Consider the following 19,587-nt stretch of genomic DNA (forward strand, 5'->3'; position numbering starts at 1 on the left):
CAATGGGCAGTGGAGACTGCAGGAACTGTGGGTTAGCTACCGACAGTGCAACGCTCCAAAAGTTGACACTAGCCACGGTACTGTGGACGCACTCCGCTGACTTAATGCGCTTAGTGGGGACACACACAATCGACTGTATAAAATTGCTTCCTAAAAAATCGACTTCTATAAATTCGACCTAATTTTGTAGTGTAGACATACCCTGAGACTCATGTGGGGGCAGCTGGGCCAAGCCTTTCAAACACTGAATAACTATGAATCTTACTTTGGAACGAAATGCAAAACCCTCTTATTTGGGTTGGGTTTCTCACATAAATAAATCATTCCTATGTGTGTGAGTGGGAGACAGATATTATATTGTAAAACAAAAGTATAAATTTGCAAGGCATTCACTCATAGAGTGAGGTGCATAGTATAAAGATATAAATAGCAGCTAAATTATACACGGTGCTGATGGTTGACTTCCCCCAGTTCCCAGGATTGGTTACGCTCACAGGCAGGAAATCGATGAGATAGGCATAAAAGGAATAGGAGTGAGACAGTGGTGATGCCAGTCAGGACTGGCTATAGCCTTAGAAACTGAAAGTCTTCCTGAAAATTGCAGGGGTAGGGTGTATCCCCGGGGAAATTATACAGACTGCATTGAAAGATAAATTAGTACATTTGGGCAACTCTATCCCGATAACTTCAAACTAGCTGAGCTTGTATGAGGGAAAATCTCTGTCCTCGAGGCCTAATTTCCAGAGGTGCTGAGCACCTGCAGCTCCCAGAGCCTTTGGTGGGAGTTGGAGGTGCTCTTCACCTCTGAAAATAAGACCACTACTAAGGGGGGAGGGTTAAGCTAATGAAGTAGATAAAGATGTCTCAGTGGTAAAAATGTGCTGAGATTTTCAAAAGCTTTTGTTAAGATTCCCCAAGATATCCCGTCCTCCTCATTCAGTCATCTTTAAAACTCACCCAAATCCTTGTGAAACCTTTGGATGATGAATCCCAAGAATGGCTCTAGTTATGATTTATTTGTATAGTAGTATCATGCAGAGATCCTGCTCGGAATCAGGGCCTTGTAGTGCTAGGTGCTATACAAATGTCTAAAAGACAGTCCCAGTGCTTAAAATCTATTCAGACAAGACACACACAAGCAAAGATAGAGATAACACACAAGCAAACTGTGAAAAGCGTATGTTTTATTAAGTTACATTTTTAAAATATACGCTAACCGCCTTTCCATTGTCCAGGTGCCTCCACCATTTCTGCTCTGTTTCCACAGGGATAGATACAAGCCAAAAAGTACCCAGCTGGTGTCAGTGTAACTGAAATTTGTAAAGATCTTTCCTGGCCCCACTTTCCTGAATACAGTAAGCCAATAATAAATTTTAAAAGAACCATCTGCATGGAACTTATATACATGGGTTTGTATATATCCAGAGCTATAACTAGGCATTTTAGTGCTGAGAGCAAGCAAGCATATTTATGCCCCCTTCCTTTTTTCCATCATTTTTCGCCCCCATGGCTTTGCGCTCTGGGCAGCTGCCCTGCTCGCTCCACCCTGGTTACGGCCCTGCAACTCTGACACTTGCCTCCTTTGTATCTTGGGCAGATCATATGTTTTGGTGCCTCTGTTTTCCCTTAGAGAAAAGAGAGATAATGATACTTACAGAGGATTGATGGGAGGTATAATTCACTGGTGAAGTGAAAGGCATTATATGAGTGCAAACTAGAGTAGTTCATCTCTCCTGAATGTGTATATGGGGAAAAAAGGGAAGTTCCCCCATGAACGAGACATCATGAGTTAGGAGCCCTTACAGAAAGCAATATAGCAGTGCTCTGCAATCATGATCTCTAAGGCCAGAGTTTATAGTGTAGTCACTACAGCATTTGGGATCTGTGCTGTAGTATCTATTTTATAAAAATTTCAAATATGCCTCTCTGGAACTGAATCCTCCCTACCACTAAAATCCATGCCCATGTGTGGCTTTCAGACTGAGAATCCATCATGCCTGCTAACACGTCCAGCTGAACTGGGATCCACCACTGTAGCTAAACTCCAGCAGGGCCCCTCCTACTCCGTCAGTAATCTGCCTGTCTCACCCTAGCCCATAGGAGCTGTGCTAAAGTGCTCTCTTCTGGGAGGTGAGGCATTCCCACCACTAATGTCCAACAGGCATAAAAACCTCTTCCATCAGGCAAAATCAGATCAGTGTTTTGCTTCCAGCGAAGAAAGTGCAAGTTTTATGGTGAAAGCAATTTCCCTGTCTCCTAATTAATAACAACAGACCAAGGCCCACAGACTGGGGAGGAGAACAGAGCTTAATTGAATTAAAAGGGGGTCCTAATGACTAGGGTCAAATTAGCCAGCATCACTTTTTCATCCTGGGGAATTGAAATGAAAGAGGATTTTTTATAGCAGGCTCTGGCTAGTCCAGCTCCCACCATACACTCAGCCCTTTTTAAAACATCTCAGATAAAGTATTCAGAGTAGCAGCCGTGTTAGTCTGTATTCGCAAAAAAGAAAAGGAGGACTTGTGGCACCTTAGAAACTAACTAATTTATTTGAGCATAAGCTTTCGTGAGCTACAGCTCACTTCATGCATCCGACGAAGTGAGCTGTAGCTCACGAAAGCTTACGCTCAAATAAATTTGTTAGTCTCTAAGATGCCACAAGTCCTCCTTTTCTTTTTTTCAGATAAAGTATGTTCTTCTTTTCCTCATTCAGTTGTTTGAAGTACAGAAAACGTTGCTTGTGCGAGGCCTGGGAGCTTCAGTGTAGGCTGCAGTGCCATGTAGGCTCATTATTTATGAGCTGATGGAGGCACTGGGCAGCCAGTTGGTGACATTTGCAAGTGGCCTGTGGCAGAGAATTGAGAGTGGGGTGGGAGGCACTTGGAGATGGGTCAGCCCCAGGGCAGAGAACTCTGACCATCACCTCCAGCCCTGGGAGTCTCTGAGCGCAGCACGCGCAGCAGCTCTAAGACAAGCAAACGGTGATCAGGGCTAGACAAGGGCAACTTCCCCTGCAGGGGCCAGCTATGGGGGCGCTGCTCATGGGGCCCCAGTGGGAAGTCTCGGGGTTTGTTGTGATTCTCTCCAGCCCCCAACAGTGCCGCCTCAGCGGCGTTAGAACGTTCTGCGCCTGCGCGAGTTTTTGCCCTACAGAAATAGCTCTGCGCCGGCGCGATCCGCCCCAGAACTTGCGACCGGAAGTTCATCGGAGTTCCTGTCCCCTGTGCGGGGGGGGGAGGGGTGTGCTCGCCTCCGCTGTCCCCCTATGGCGATGTGACGGGAAGCGTCCGTTGCCTCAGCGCTCCCCGTTGCTGGGAGGCCGGAAGTGTGCGCCGCGGAGCTCTGTCCGGGGGGAGCAGCGACTCCGGTTCCGAGGGGGATGGGGCCGACGTGGCTGGTGCTGGGAGGCGGGGCTGAGGGGCCAGGCGGGGAGTCCCGAGCGGAGCCGCAGCTGGATGGCAGGGGCAGCCCGGAGCGCGGCGCCGCACGGTAAGTGGCCGCCCGCTGTGGGGAGCGGGCGGGACGCGGCGCTTCCCCGGGCTCCCCCCGCCCCTGGAGCCCCGGCCGGGTCGGAGCCGATGCCCAGCGTCCCCCCTCTCCCCCCCGGGGAGGCGGGTCCCTGCGGCCGGGCCCAGCCGGCAATAGTGATGGTCCTCGCGGAGCCGAGAGACCGAGCTCCCGGGTAGGGACTGTCGGTGCAGCGCGGCCCCCGCGGCTGGGCTGACAGCGCCCGCTCGCTCCTGGCAGCCGCCTGGCACCGGCGGGACTCGCTGCCGCAGGATCGCGGGACCTGCCTCGGCTTAGCCCGGGCCGCTGGTCTGGTGTCCGGAGCCCCTGAGGGGCAGCGACGGGAGCCTGCTGCAGGAGAAGTTGCTTCCTAAGCCTGACTTGTGTCCAGCCCCAAGGGCTGGTGTCCCTGGCGCTGCGGGCCTGTCCATGGGCCTGCGGAGGTGCCCCTGGCCGCAGTAACCTTAAACCCTCTTTTACACACTGCCCAGCCCTTGGCCTCGGATGTCTAGTAGCGGTGAGTTTCACTGGCTAATTGGGTGTTGTGTAAAAATATTTATTTGTTTCCAGTTTTAAATTTGCTGCCCTTGGATTTCATTGGCTGTTATCTTGTTCCCGTGTTACAGGAGAAATGAACAGCACAGCCATACCTGATCTTGCTTCACTGCACCATTCAATATTTTATATGCCTCTTTCAAGAATCCTTTTTACTCATCTCCTTTTTACAGTAATAACCGTCTTTGGCTCTAATAATTTTCATCTTCCATGTCTATTTCTGCTATATCCTTTTGGAGATAGGGTGATGTGAGTGAAACAGTATTGAAACAGGAGATGTATACCACTGATCTATAAATCAGCTCAAATGGCTTAAATCTAGCAAAGTTATAAACAACTGAAAACAGGTCTTGGAGTCAAAGGTGTCACACAACTTAATCTATAGGTGTGACTACCTTTGTCACATTTAATAATGGAGTGATAACATTTGCAGGATTTTCAGAACCATACTATCAATCAACTTGTTTACTTTCTTCACTGCTGTTGTGCATTCACCTAGAGAACTTCATTATGCTGTGTATAGTGACAACACAGTTCTTTTCCCTGAGAGGTTACATTTAATTTATAACCTAGTAAATTGTATGAGTTGATCAAATCATCCTTTCCAATGTGTATTACTTAGATGAAATTCAGTGCTGACAAATTCAGTCATTCATGGTAAGATTGCTATAGATCAGTGGTTCCCAAACTTTAACAATCCATGAACCCCTTTCACTAAAGTGTCAAGTCTTGTGAACCCTGTCCTAATAATGAATATTTCCAGGGATTTTCTCCCTTACCTCAGCATAAATTATAAAAGCAGTGATCTTGGAAATATAAAATGTGTTTTTATGACATGCTTATTACACACTATGTATTAATTATTATTTATCATTACAGTATTTTTATTACATTATGAAAACAGCAACACTCTTCCATGATCTCACTTTTGCAGCTTGTATCAGTTTTGATTAAACCTGTTATAAGACAAGGTTCCTATCAGAGGTGCCAGTAGAAAAAAGGGGTGTGGGGGCACTGCTGGAAAAGTGGGGGGGCCTGCAGGGGTCACCAGAAAAAAGGGAGGGACCCATGGAGGGTGGTCGTGCCAATGCGGGGGCAGCATGTGACCCTTGTTGCCCCCCAGTACTGGCGCCTCTGGCTTCTATGTTTCATCAAGGAGTATCGGATGTGAAATAGCATGGAGCCAACTCCGGTATTTAAGAAGCCAAAGAGTTCCTCCTACACAAGCATTCAGGTCTTGAGCAGTCCAGGCAAACAATGCACGTTATAACAAAGCTTAAACTTGTTCTTCATAATAATTTAAAAACAACACTAGCCGCCTATTTAATTTTAAAAACTTTTAAACTTTTAAAAAATTTTAAAAAAATTAAAAAAAAAATATCCACCTCCCTTTCTATTTTGTATAAGGAGTCTTGAAGTTTAAATCACCTCAGTGTGATAGATATGCTTGCTTTGATATGCTTAGCTCTTGGAACTCCCCAAGGGCTGCTGGCCCCATGCTGCTCGGGGTCCCTATGGACAGCTCTGTCTGCCATTAAGGAATTTTTTCCTGAGAACCCCCTGTAACATATTGTGAACCCCCAGGGGTTCACGAACCACAGTTTGGGAACCACTGCTATAGATATCTCTTCCTTTTAGATAAAAATTGTATCTTCAGGAATGCCATCTAGGGCCTTATGTTCTGAATATATTGGCTAATGTGTTCAAAATCTAGTTATAGTGGATTTTGAACACATTAGCTAATATATTGTAGTTTTTTAAAATATGTGTTAGCTGGTGGAGAAAATCTAGTGGTGAGCTCATGGTGATGCCTGTTTATGCTCTAAGATAAATGTTATGAAGGCTCTAAAATACTCTTGCTCCAGGGCCTGAGGCCGATTGCAGGGTTGGGTCAGGAAGAAATTACACCTATCCCTGGGAGGTGAGGTTGATTGCCAAGTTGGTTTGGGAAGACATTTTCCTGTCCTTTGGGGGATGAGGCTTATTGCTAGCCTGGGTGAGGTCAGGAAGAAATACCCCCACCTCGAGCTACTCTATGGTTCAGTTAGGCATTTTTGTGGGTGTTTCACCACATTTTTCTCTGAAGATTCCAATATTGGTTGCAGTTAGAGATGAGATCCTGAATTCGCTGGACCTTGGTTTTTCTGTGTTGTTATATCTTGTGTTCCTAATCCTGCTACCCTTCTTAGCTGTATGTATGCAGCTTGTAGTTGTGGGTATTGTGATGTTCACGCGTATGTATGCTTTGCAGAAAGAGATGCACTCCATAAAGAGAGATGCGGTTCTGAATAGAGCAAGATATTCTTATGTGAGAGATCCCAGGGAAAGGGAGAGTACTGTGAAGTGCGTTGGGCTTCTCAGAAATGACATGTGGTTGAGAGGTAAACTCCTGAGAGAGAACAAAACTGGGGCAATTAACTGGAAATTGGAGAGCCTGGTAAACCTTATCAGAAGTGTTGGGGTTTTCAGTAGGAATCCAGAGGTTACTGCAGGGCTGATGGAATGAGGCTTTTGGAGAATTTGCTGGCTGTTGTTTCCATTTCCTCTTTAGTGAAATAACTTTTCTGTTCTGAGCAGTGTTCCACTGTGGCTCCATGAACGGACCATGGGCTTCCAGGGAAAATAACTATACAAGTTCTTTCCAAGCACATTTAAAGTGTCATCATGATGGAACGTGGGCTTGTGCCAAAAAGCCGCTAAAGCTGCGTTGTCTGAAAGGGCAGAGCTACTGGCTGTGAGGGGGAGGAGGCAGAAGCAGAGTGAACTCCCTGCCACGCACAGACCACTTGAGAGTTGTTTGGATGAGTCTGGGATGAACTTTCCAGGTGCATTGCTTGAAAACAGCTTGCAGAAAGAACTAAAAGGCTTCTTCAGCTTCAGCAAGGGACTCCAGGCAGTTTCAGGAGCATCTTGTGTAAATATTTGATTTTATCTCTTTCTTTCTCTGACTTGCAGTAGATATTTATCTTGGTGTGAATCTGCATTTCTGGTTCTGTTTGCAGCAGTCTCTATGAAAATGCAGAGTCTGCTTGCTGTATAAGTGCCCGGGGAGGAGGCCAGACTCTAGGCTTGCACACTGGGAGGGGAAATGTGATTTATTTCATGCTTTGAATTCAACACCCCACCACTGCCAGGAGTGAGTGAATGGCAAAATTTCCACCCCTCTTTTCATCTTTCACTTTCTGTTGTGGCATCTGTTATTCCTGTGCTGGGAATACTTTTAGCTAGTTCAGTCATATACTCTACAGTTGTGATTGAAAGGGCTAAGCAGAGCTAACCCTCTTCAGTACTTGGATAGGAGACCTCCACAGAACATGTTGGTGTCACAGAGAGTGGTACTTATGATTGTGTAAGGGGTACTTTCTCCTTTAAGGTGGTCCTGACCCCAGTATGATGGGGTGCTGTGCTGTTGGAGCTACTGTCTTTCAAATTAAGTGTTTAAATGAAGCCCTGACCATTTGTGTCTGTTGCACATATTGAATCCATCATCCACTTTTCCACAGGAACAATACAGATCTGCTTTAAATCCCAGTACACCTGGTGCTTTTAAAATTCTGCCCAATTGTCTTGGAGCATCTGAGATCCTCTCTGTCTCTCTAATTGTTTATCTGGCTCCCATTGCTGTGGTAGCCGAGCGCCTATGATAGGGGAAAATCGCAAAACCAGAAATGTGATGTGAACCTGTGACTTTAATGACACCATGATGTATCTTCCTCCATTCCCCTGAGTGCTTTGGTCCTAAGGCAGTGTGAGTCCTGGCTGCCCACTTCCTTGCTTTTAGTGGTATATTTGAGGTGACTGTTTAATCTGGCTTTCCCTCTAGGTAATATGCATTTAGAGACTTCACAGGCATTGAAAAGCATCTTGCCTGCTCAGAATTCTATAGCAGTGGGATACAGAATCAAGGAGACTATGGAGCTACGAATAGCAAGCTGTAAAGCAGTGGGACTTGAGGCACTATAAACCGACAAATGCTGGAATTGCTCTAAGCATCTTTCTGGGCATGGAGGTAGATATGGGTGAATTGTTGTGTGCAATCCCTCACTGCTTTGTCATAAATTCCTAAACAGCCACCATGTAAGGTGCTTGGAGGAATATAGGGGGGTGTCTGTGCTACCAGGAAAGGGACTTGAGAGCCATGGGCCTCTTCTGACTCACCTGGGAGGATGTATAACTTCCTTCTCTGGTTTTATTAAGAAGAAGAAACCCTAAGTCTCAGACAGTTAATTGACATGAGTGGAAGTAAGAGAATCTGGTTCTGCTTCTGTTGTTCCTTAAGCAACTGACATCTCTTCTGGAGAAGCAATTCTAGTCTCCCTAGTCATCTGCTTAGACTTCTTTGTAGAGCAAATCGTGCTAAGAGATCTGCAGTCAGCTGCGATCCATGCTGTGAGCTTTTGGGATTTGCTATTTGTCCCTCATACTCCTGTTTCTAAATAGGATTTTTGTTGTTTAGACTAAATGAAGCTTCAGGTGTCCAATTGATTTGCCATTTGGTTTCGGGCAGATGTGGGACCCTCATTTTAGTGGTTCCAACCCAGTAGGGCCTCCCCTTGTGTGACATGAGTTGTGGTGGCAGCTTCTCTTCCAGCCTGATCTTCTGCTGTGGTTCAAATTGTGACAGTGCACACCCATAGGATAACAACTGGATAGCAGAAGTGAGGATGTGAGGGGTTGGGGCCTATTCCAATGTTCCTCATCCAAGACAACACAAACTCTGATTAAAGCCGTTGTTTTGTTAGGATTGTTCTTTGCCTCAGCTTAGGCTCTTCTGCTTTGTACTGGGGCCAGCCCAGAGCTCTGCTACTTGGAATCTGCCCAGCATGACTACTCTCTTGGTATAGGAAGCTATTATCAGTCATTTTCCAAGCTCTCACCCTGCCACTAAGGGCACCAGTTTCCATTAGCATAGAATCAGACTGGAAAAGGTGTTGAACACTCTAGCGGTTTATAACAGGAAATACTGTAAATGCAGACTCCCTTGCAGTTGGTTTAGTAGAGAGAAGATTGTGCTCAATACTTCCCCTAACCTCTAGCTATTTCTGCCCTTAATGTTTGTGAAACCTTCAGCCCACTATGTACTCATGCATGGGAGGATGCCTAGTCAGATACTAGATGGTTAAAGCTTTCAGAACTCTCCGCTTTTTGGGAGGGTTCTCCAGGCCCCTTAGTTTTACAGTAGCTGTGCAGGGCTGTAGCTGAGAGAGACCTAGACTGTGTAAAGGAAGCCAGATGGCATGGAAGTGTCCCAGATGCATTCCATTGAAACAGGAGGTTTGCATCTACACAACTGGGGTGGGAACCACATCTGACACAACTTCCTCTCTCTGTGGTTGCTGAGGGCCCTGACTGGAATTCCACCCATCACCTGGCAAAGTGCTGGCATTTATGCCTGTAACAAGTGAACAATCTCTAATATGATTCCCAGTGACACCCCTTGTCAGGGAGAACAAGGATTTTCAGAGTATTTATGAGACAGTTGGAAGGAGAACTTCTCCCTGAAAATTAATACAGTTTTCAGTCTCAAGAGGTTTGCTATCTGGAGATCAGCTATGATCAGAGAAGTTTTCATCCAACTGGCAGGCAGTTTGTTCTTGGAGCGGGACTTTGATCCAACAGGACATGAAGCCTTTTGGTCACTCTCATTACAGCTACTGAGGCACAGATGTACTAAAATTACTCCCCTTTAAAAGGTAAATTTTAAGAAAAATGCCTCAACTGAGGGAGTCTGAGAGCTTGTCTAGATCAGAAAAACTTGCTCTAGTACATTGATGTGCAGACCCCTAAAGTAGACACACTGCTTCAGTGCCACTTATTGCACTAATGTTCTAGCATGTCTCCATTGGATATTTTGCATTTGTGTAGTAATCCTGATAGTGCAGTATGCCAGCCCTGCCCCCAAGTATAGAGAGAGCCTCTGCTCCAGTATGTCCCTAAAATCACCTCATTACCTTTTTATCTTTATAGCTCCATTATACAAGGGCCTTGTTGGAGCCCACCTGGGACAGTGTATCCCACAGGGAGGAAACTTTGTCTAGGGGTGCAGTTTGAGCAGCAGAGACTCTGGAGAAACCAAGTGCTAAGGGAAGGTGCAGGAGTTTGGACTCCTTCCCATGGCAGGCAGAGACTGAGGGACCAAACAGGCATTTTCACATGTCAGATGATGGAGGATGTCCCTACCCTCCAGTCAACTGCTCAAATCCAGGAACTGAAACTAAGAGGAAACAGGAAAAAGAGAAAAATATGGGTTCCCTGTGCAAAGGGGAATATATGTGGGAACCAATCTACCCAGGAAGGGAATTGAAAGACAGAAGATATATGAGTTTGAGGCCATGATTTCTTCCAGAAGGGGACACGGACTCTGAGGGATGAGCTGGGGGTCTTGCACTTTCTCTCAGAATTCAGCTTTTCCTCCTTCCTTTCAGAGATTGGCCAGCCAGGCTGAAACTGCTCAGCGATGATGGGGCAAAGGTTTCTGCTTCATGGGACACTTGCCTTGTTTCTGCTCAGTGTCCCCTGTGAAGCCCAGGAGTTCCAAGGCGGCAAGGTCACCACTGGTGCCAGTCCTCTGTGTGAGAAAGAGACCGAGTCCTGGGGAACATTGTTCAGTGGGGAGCGACTGGATGCTTGGATATTTTCTCTGATTGGCTCAATTATGGTGGGGCTGAGTGGAGTCTTCCCCCTGCTGGTAGTTCCCCTTGGGACAGGAGCTGCCCTGCAATCAGAAGGTAAATCTTCTTTCTGGCTTCTTATTCCTGATGCCAGTCGTCTTCTACCCCCTTCCCCCCAATAGGCAGTGACTGAATGGGGCAATGTTCGTATGTCTAGCCCAGGAGCTGGGATCTTCCTGGTGCCCTGAAATGCAGGCACAATCCACTCCTGTTATAAGATGGGTGACTTGTGCCATTCCTAAAAATGGGGCAAATAGTCCTCTAGTTGAGTGTGGGGTTCTGGGACTTCAGATGTAGAACTCATACAAGGAGCATCCTCTAACTTGGATCCTGGGGGGGATGCTCACATGCTCCTCCATTTCCCTGGAGTACAGACTCCCCTCACCTAGGCCCCTTGAATGTACAGTTCATGCTCTGAGCCTCACTGCCAGGGCACATGGTTCTGAGGCACAACACCACCCACAGCTCGCTCAGGGTCTGTGTCACACACAGTTCATTTCCCTCCTCGTGTTCCCTGGTAGTTCATGCTGCAAGGCCTCCTGATTTGGGTGTCTCTCATAACTTGTCAGGAGTGGTCTGGGCTGTGATTGGCTTTTGTTTGTTTTTCAGTGGGATCCAATCGTTTGAAGCAGCTGTTGAGTTTTGCAATTGGTGGGCTTCTGGGGAACGTATTTCTGCACCTCCTCCCTGAGGCTTGGGCCTACACCTGCAGCGCCACTGCAGGTAATACCTGGCACTGTACTAATGCCCTGAGCACCAGACCCAGGCACTGTCTGCTATGCTTTCTTGTGAATCTGCACCATGCTGCTTTTCTTAGTGTTCCATCTCTCTATGTAGGTGCCTGATGGGCGCTAGGGAGCCTTTGCCTTTCTCCTGGTACTGCTTCTGGAGCCGCTGTGAATCACTCCCCCTCCATTCCCTACTTTGGTACAATAGAGCCCAAATCTGCTGACCTCCCAGGCTGTGCCTGAGAAGTGCTGGAAATTGACAGTCCCTAGAGTTCTTGGGTGGGGAGGAAAGAAAAGTGCAGCTGGCAGAGTCCCAACTCTACCAGAAAACTGAGCACCACGGCTGGGCTGGCCCTGGTCTGCCCTGGGATAAAGCTTGGGACACAACTAGCATAGCCCCCTTCCGGTGGCTGTTTTCTAAAGGGCCCATGGAGACAAGTAATAAATTATGTTTGCACTTGGGCACACTAATGTCATGAGAAGCAGAGTGATGCTGAACCCTGTAGACCAGGGATCGGCAACCTTTGGCACTCAGCCAGCCAGGGATTGGCAACCTTTGGTATGCAGCCCGCCAGGGCCGGCCCTGTTTGTTTACTTGCTGTGTCCGCAGGTTTAGCCGATCACGGCTCCCACTGGCAACGGTTCGCCATTTCAGGCCAATGGAGGCTGCGGGAAGCGGCGGCCAGCACATCCCTTGGCCCACGCCACTTCCTGCAGCACCCATTGGCCTGGAGTGGTGAACCGGGGCCAGTGGGAGCTGTGATGGGCCGAATGTGCAGACGTGGCAGGTAAACAAACCAGCCCAGCCCGCCACGGGGCTTACCCTGGCAGGCCACATGCCAAAGGTTGCTGATTCCTGCTATAGGCGGTAGCTGCTCAGTAAGAAGAGAAACTCTTCTGGGAACAGTGCCGCAGCGGGCCAGATTTCTGTCATCTCCCACCAAGGGCTGGATTCCCACTGATCTCTGCCTATGGAATTGTGGAATCCTTTCCTTCCTGAGAATGTAGGAGATGCAGGAACAGCCTGGATTTCCCATAATCTGCTATGTGGCACCTAGGCAGTGGAAATTCAGAATCTCTCTGCAAAGCTCTGTTTCTCCCCTGGTCCTTTCCATCTTCACTGCACAGGCAGGATCAGCAGAGCCCGGTGCCTTGGGCCCCCAGTGACTGCACTGTCTCTGCTGCAGCTTATTCACTTCTCTTGTTAGTCTTGTCTCGAGCTTCCAGGTTTGCATGTCCCGCCTGGGTCACATTTCTAATGCTTTTGCCTGTCCTATTGCTGGAGCAGTCTTTGTACCTGCAGTGAGGCCAAACTGATAAGGATCTGACAATCTCAGCCCTAATTGAAAGGAACATGTTGTAGCCTTGGGCTAATAACTTCCCCAGGTGTGGTCTGATGGAGAAGATAGGTATTTGGCTCAGCTTCCCAAAGCACAACCTTCATGTCTGTACGTGCTAGTCTCACAGGCTCAGATGCAGGATTTGTGCTGATACAAGCATCTTTGTAGCCTCCGGTAAGAGATTTCTGCCTTGCCCACCTTTGCACAGTAATTTATGGAAGAGATGCATAGGAGCTGGGCTTAGAAGGCTCCTGAAAGTACTCAGGAGACAGGATAGCCTCTATTGCTGGAGTATTGGGGATGTGGAGCCTAGTTTCCCCCTTGCCCTAGGTTGCATCAAGGATGAGTAGATAAAGCAAATGGGGTTTTCTGCAGGGTCTGTCTGTTCTGTGCTTCTTATAGGACTAAAGGAAATGCTTTCTGCCCTATATTCTTGTCTCAAGTCCCTCAGTCATAAGCTGCATTGTACTGGGGGTGAGGCTTATCATTCAGGAACGCCAACAATGCAAACAGATTTCAGAGTAGCAGCCGTGACAAAGCCCGTTGCCAACTCTGTCCACATATCTATTCAGGGGATACCATCATAGGGCCTAATCCCATCAGCCACACTATCAGAGGCTCGTTCACCTGCGCATCTACCAATGTGATATATGCCATCATGTGCCAGCAATGCCCCTCTGCCATGTACATTGGCCAAACTGGACAGCCTCTACATAAAAGAATGAATGGACACAAATCAGACGTCAAGAATTATAACATTCAAAAACCAGTTGGAGAACACTTCAATCTCTCTGGTCACTCGATCACAGACCTAAGAGTGGCTATACTTCAACAAAAAAGCTTCAAAAACAGACTCCAACGAGAGACTGCTGAATTGGAATTAATTTGCAAACTGGATACAATTAATTTAGGCTTGAATAGAGACTGGGAATGGATGAGTCATTACACAAAGTAAAACTATTTCCCCATGGTATTTCTCCCTCCCACCCCACCCCCCACTGTTCCTCTGATATTCTTGTTAACTGCTGGAATTAGCCTACCTTGCTTGTCACCATGAAAGGTTTTCCTCCTTTCCCCCCCCTGCTGCTGGTGATGGCTTATCTTAAGTGATCACTCTCCTTACAGTGTGTATGATAAACCCATTGTTTCATGTTCTCTGTGTGTGTGTGTGTGTGTGTGTGTGTGTGTGTGTGTGTGTGTGTGTATAAATCTCTCCTCTTTTTTCCACCAAATGCATCCGATGAAGTGAGCTGTAGCTCACGAAAGCTTATGCTCAAATAAATTTGTTAGTCTCTAAGGTGCCACAAGTACTCCTTTTCTTAATGCAAACAGAGATCTCTTTTGCTTTCTAGGAGGTGGGCAGAGCTTGCAGCAGCAGCAGCTTCTTGGCCTCTGGGTGATCATTGGCTTCCTGACCTTCCTGGCACTGGAAAAGATGTTCCTAGAGAGTGAGAGGCAAGAATGGCCCAGCACAGTGAGTGGGTGATGAAAGGGGAAAGGAGTTTCTATACAAATACTGCACTGTAACAGGGTACACACTGCTCCCCTCTGGATTCAGCCCCTTGGCCCCTCTCCTCCATGAATCAGGGACACTCCAGTCTGATGGAACATCCGTCTTCTTTATTCATGATCACTTTCCCACCACCAGTTTCCAACTATATACACGCTTACAACTGCTTGGCCTACCACAGGCCTGGACAGCAAGAGACTAGGAGGCTCCTACTCCCTCTGAGCCTGACTTCCCTCTCTTAGTCTCTGCCCCCACTTTCTCTCATTTCCTTCCAGCCTTATAGCTCCTGCTAATGAGGCTGGCAAGTGTGGTCAGTTACCAGGCAAATCCATTCTCCCTGATTGGAGCTGGAGTGGCAGGAGCTGATTAAGGGCTTTTCCAGCAGTACCCTGACACATGCACTAAACCCTATTACTCTCCCCTCCTGGTAGGCTCCTCAGGGGAACCTGGAGCTGTGATTCAACTCAAAGTGTGGTTTGGGAGGCTATCGGTGCTGGGCAGAGCCATGTGACTGGGCACTTGCTCCTTTCTTCTGGAGCTAGGAAAGGAGACCTTTCATCTCCAATATTAGGTCTTGCCCTGTGGGTTTGGCAGGCATTTCTTGCCCCTAGGTTTTGGATTTTTTAAATTAAATCAGATTTATTTTTAAAAGGAAAAAATAAATATAATTTAAATAAAAAATAAATCTGTTTAAAAAGAAATCTGAATTATATGTTAAGGCTTAGCCTTATTATAGTCTCTTTAAAATATTTTAAATAAATATGCTGAATCCAAGAGTATATATCAAAAACTTTGAGTTAAAAGCTGCTTTTTTCTATAAAGAAAGAATCGGGGAAAACATGTAACGTTTGAGGTCAAGCTTTATAAATATGGCACAACAGTAGTAAATAAGAAATATGTTCACCATTTTCTAATATACTAATTATGTACAATGAATAAGAATCTCAAAATATTATGTTGTTGCTTAAATAAGTGTGTAGTTATAATATACCCTCCTAGCTAGCAAAAAAAATCTAGTGTAAAGGCTCAATTTAGTTGTAAATCACCATGTTTTAATGGTTATGTCAACCAATGCACCTTTCTTTAGAAAATAACTGAAGTACAAATGGAAACATTGATTAAAATAGGTTATTTAAATTGAGGCTTTCCTCTTGGTGACTGATTTAAATCTACCATGGTTAGAAGAAGAGGTTTCCTATATTTCCCTGGGGTAGCGGGAATTATCCTCACCACCACTCTGGGCCCTTTGACCATGGGATTGGCTGGTCTCAATGGACAGGTCTTATGATTGGCTACTTTATGTGACATAGTGAATGAGGCAGGAGTCACCTAGCAACAAAGGGACAAATTGTCACTCACAAAGGGATGAGAGGTCAGCTCCAAAACTATGCAAATGGAGCATAAAGTGGCCAGCCCTTGGCAATCTACAGACTATCTGGGTGGCATCTGAACTGTGCCGGGCTCTTGTTAGTCCCATCCTTCTAGGTAAGAGAAAATGAGACCACACACTGAAAAGAGTTTGCAAAGATCAGCTAAATGTGACCCATAAACCTAGTGAGTGTGTGGAGCTGATATACCTATCCCAGCCCTGTCTCCTAACTTTCTCCCTATTATGTGGTACTGTGGGGTCTGATGTCCCCCATTCCACGATATACAACCTTGTTGTAGAGTCCCATTATATTCTTTACACTGAGGACCAAATGTTATTTTTTTGATCCCTGGTCCAGTGCACTTTAGCAAACTTCACTGCTCCTGAAGAATTTGTATTGGGTTTAGAGTGTTTCTAGCCCCAGCAGAGAGATTTGACATTAAAATAATGTCTTTCAGATTCCTTTCTTGCTTCCACAAGTGCATGTCAATTTTTAGCTCAGCTACTTAAATATATGAATCCCATTTCATAAACTTGAATAAAGCCACCCAGAAATCTATTCCATTTCTGAAGGCTGTGGTTACTAGATTTGAGGCCAAAAACGCATTGTGTTTGAGCTTTAGGGAGGGAAGGATTAAGGATAAAGGGAGACTTTCTAGGCCCCTTTTCTAGTCGCACTCACTGTTGGAGGTTAGAAGTAGTAACAGTTGTTTCTCTCTGATTCAGGGCAATAATTCCAAAGCATCTTCTAGAGGGACTCCAAATGGAAACAGCTTCTCCCTGCAGAAAGTAGCAGGCAAAGTCCAAAGAGCAAAGACAAACAAGGCTCAGTGTAATGGCTCCTCTCTCTCATCTCGCCCACCGGACCGAAGAATCAAGGTAAATGATCAGCAAGCTGAACCCAGAATGCAGAAGGAGGGAGTGCAGTATCCTACACCTGCTCCCAGGTAGAATTGCCGTTATGTGTTGAGGAGGGAGAAGTTTGAAATTCAGCCAGAGTAGTGCAGGGCTTCTGCATTGAGGGTGGCTGAAAACCTGGTCTGGTGGATTGTGGACAGAGCCATTCACAGAAAAATGTTGAAAGTTTAAGAATGAATTGTTTGTTTTAACCGTATCTGAAACATCCAGGTGCCTGGAGCAGACTGGACAATTCTTTCTAAAAATTCCGTACACGATTAATCAGGGTTGGAAAGGGAAACTCTCAAAAGACAGGAAAAGCCAGTTCCTATGTCTTCACAACGATAATGCTCCTTGTGCATATGTTACCCCAGTGCTATCTTCAGTGAACTTATCAGACTGTTTCAAATAATAGTCTGAGAGCGTGCAATTTTTTGACTATCCTCTCATTATTTTCATTCTTTCATACCTGTTATTTTTAGTTTCTTTATTGACATACACTTTTTATGTGCTGATTTCTTTTTTCTTAACATCTGTACTGTAATAATTTAGCAGTTTGGGGACTGAGGCAATTAACTACACAGCTAACTTAGCTTAGTGACTTTTGATTGTTTACGTATGAAAGAAAATTTTCACTCTTTTATGTTACAGACACATCTATAGACTCCAATCAAGGATCAGGATCCCATTGTGCTAGACACTGTAGAAACAGTAAAAGAGTATACCTGCCTCAGAGAGCTTACAGTTTTAAGTTTTTAAGGCAACATGCAACAAATATGTTTTTGACTAACTTTAGAGAAGGAAGTGAGAGGGAAACCATAAGATGTTGTTACATGGGCTGGCTAGTGCACAACTTAATTACACTCAGTTAAAAGCTTCTTATAAACTCTTCCCTTTCCTCTTTTAATTCTATTTTCTTTTATTTTAAATCTCTGCTTTTGCCTATTTCTTAAATTATTTTGCTGCTATTTGTTATCCTTTAATATGTAGGATGCTGTGTAAATGTAGTTTACTAAGTACTTTTCATGTTTGTGACTTTCATGTGCTCTGGTGTGTGCACAGGTTGGAAGATACTACTTCAGTGTGTCTAAAGGTGAAGAAAAATTGTATGATGATGTGCCAATATTTTAAAGGAAATGGGATGACCCTGGTATCTACAGGCTGATTAGCTTGGTATCAATCCCAGGCAAAATCATAGAAAGGCTGATGTGAGACATAATCAGTAAAAACTTAAAAGATGGTAGCATAGTTAGTGCCAGCCAACCTGGTTTTATGGAAAATAAGTCTTGTCAGCAAAACTTGATATAATGTTTGATTATATCACAAGTTTTATTGATAAAAGTAACTGTATCGATATAGTGTTCTTCTAAAAGGCATTTGACTAGTCCCAAATGGCATTCTGATAAAATTAGCAATATACAAAATTAATGTAGCCCATATTATATGGATTAAAATAGTTTAACTGATCAATCATAAAATGTAATTGTAAATGGGGAATTATCATCCAGTGGAAGTACAGTCCATCAGGGATCTATTCTCAGCTCACTGTTTAATATTTGTATCAATTATCTGAAAGAAAACATAAAATCATTGCTAGTAAATTTGCAGATGACACAAATTGGTGGAGCGGTAAATAATTATGAGGATAATTTAGTTATACAAATAAGCCCACCTTACTTAGTGATGCAGGTTGAACAGCCAAATGCAAGGTCGTACATCTAGGAACAAAGAGTGAGGGGTCACACTTAACAGATGGGGGACTGTATTATAGAAAGCAGTACTCAAGGGCCATGGTAGATAATCGATCAAAAATTAGCTTCTGTTGTGATGCTGTTAAGAGGGTGAACACAGTCCTTGGATCTATAAGTGGGGGAATATCTAGTAGGAATAGGGAGGTGGTATTACCTCTGTATACAGCATTAGTGAGACCATAACTGAAATACTATGTCCAGTTCTGGTGCCCAGACTTCAAAAAGAAGACTGAAAAATTGGAAAGGGCTCATAAAAGAGCTACAGAAATTATGAGATCTGAAAAATATGTCTTACAGTGAGAGACTATAGACATTTAATCTCAGAGAAGGTTAATAGATTACTTGATCATGGTCTGCCAGTACCTACACGATGAAGAGATTTCCATTAGTGGATGGTTCTTTAATCTAGCCAAATGAAGCATAACGCAATCCGATGCTTGGAAACTAAAACTAGACAATTTATGATTAGAAATAAGGCATAATTTTTAATGAGGTTAATTAACCATTGGAACAATTTACTTAAGGATGAGGTAGATTCTCTACCACTTGCAGTCTTTAAATCAAGACTGGATGTCTTTCTAAAAGATATACTATAGCTCAAACATAAAGCATGGGTTTGACACACATTATCAGGAGAGATTCTTTGTCATGTATTACAGATGAGATGGTCGTAATAGTCCCTTCTGGCCTTAAAATCTGTGTGTATTGGTTTTGAGAGAGTCTGTGGTCATATTATGAAAGACCTTGTTGTAGTAATGAGTATGCATAAGGGGGCAGTTAATGCTATATGTGCAGCCTTAATTGTGGTGTTTCCTGACTTCTAAATCATATGATCTTAATGTTCTCCTTGTGAGACTTTTTTGTATGGAGTTCCTGTGGTGGTTTTATACGCGTTATTGTTTTTTTTTTTTTTTTTTGAAGAAAATACTGGCTAAAATGGGGAAAGTACCATAAAAGGGAGATTTGACTCTTTAGGACTCCAAAGCTCTGTAGACCACAACAAATTGGCAGTAATGCATTTAAATCAGAACTGTAACACTTTATCTAACCACTGCCTATACGATCTCTTCCATCTTAGAAGCTATGTAGATGGGGAAGGTACTTTACCCTGGCCGAGAGTATAACATGTACAGGAGGGGAACCCTAAGATGTGCAGGATGCCTTCCTCAATAGCTTTGCTCATGAAAAAGTCTTAGGAACACTTCCCTCTTCTCCTTATCAGGCCCAGGGGCTCCTACTGATCTGCAGCAATATGTTCC

At 44.9% G+C, this 19,587-nt stretch overlaps 1 protein-coding gene across 3 annotated transcripts in view; it reads left to right on the plus strand.

Annotated features, from left to right (window-relative positions):
* Positions 1-3,215: 3,215 nt before the first annotated feature.
* The window catches only part of SLC39A13 (solute carrier family 39 member 13), a 31,255-nt gene continuing 14,883 nt past the window's right edge, over positions 3,216-19,587 (plus strand). The window contains exons 1-5 of one of the 3 annotated variants that reach the window (XM_038407192.2): positions 3,216-3,489; positions 10,488-10,790; positions 11,343-11,456; positions 14,154-14,275; positions 16,407-16,559. In XM_038407192.2, coding sequence (XP_038263120.1) covers positions 10,520-10,790; positions 11,343-11,456; positions 14,154-14,275; positions 16,407-16,559 — 660 coding nt within the window. In that variant the 5' untranslated portion in view covers positions 3,216-3,489; positions 10,488-10,519. Of the gene's footprint in view, positions 3,490-3,640; positions 6,977-10,487; positions 10,791-11,342; positions 11,457-14,153; positions 14,276-16,406; positions 16,560-19,587 lie in introns of those variants that run through there. The other 2 variants (XM_038407193.2, XM_038407194.2) reach the window with 2 other exon arrangements.

This window comes from Dermochelys coriacea, chromosome 6, assembly GCF_009764565.3.
Source record: "Dermochelys coriacea isolate rDerCor1 chromosome 6, rDerCor1.pri.v4, whole genome shotgun sequence".
NCBI classification, from domain to species: Eukaryota; Metazoa; Chordata; order Testudines; family Dermochelyidae; genus Dermochelys; species Dermochelys coriacea.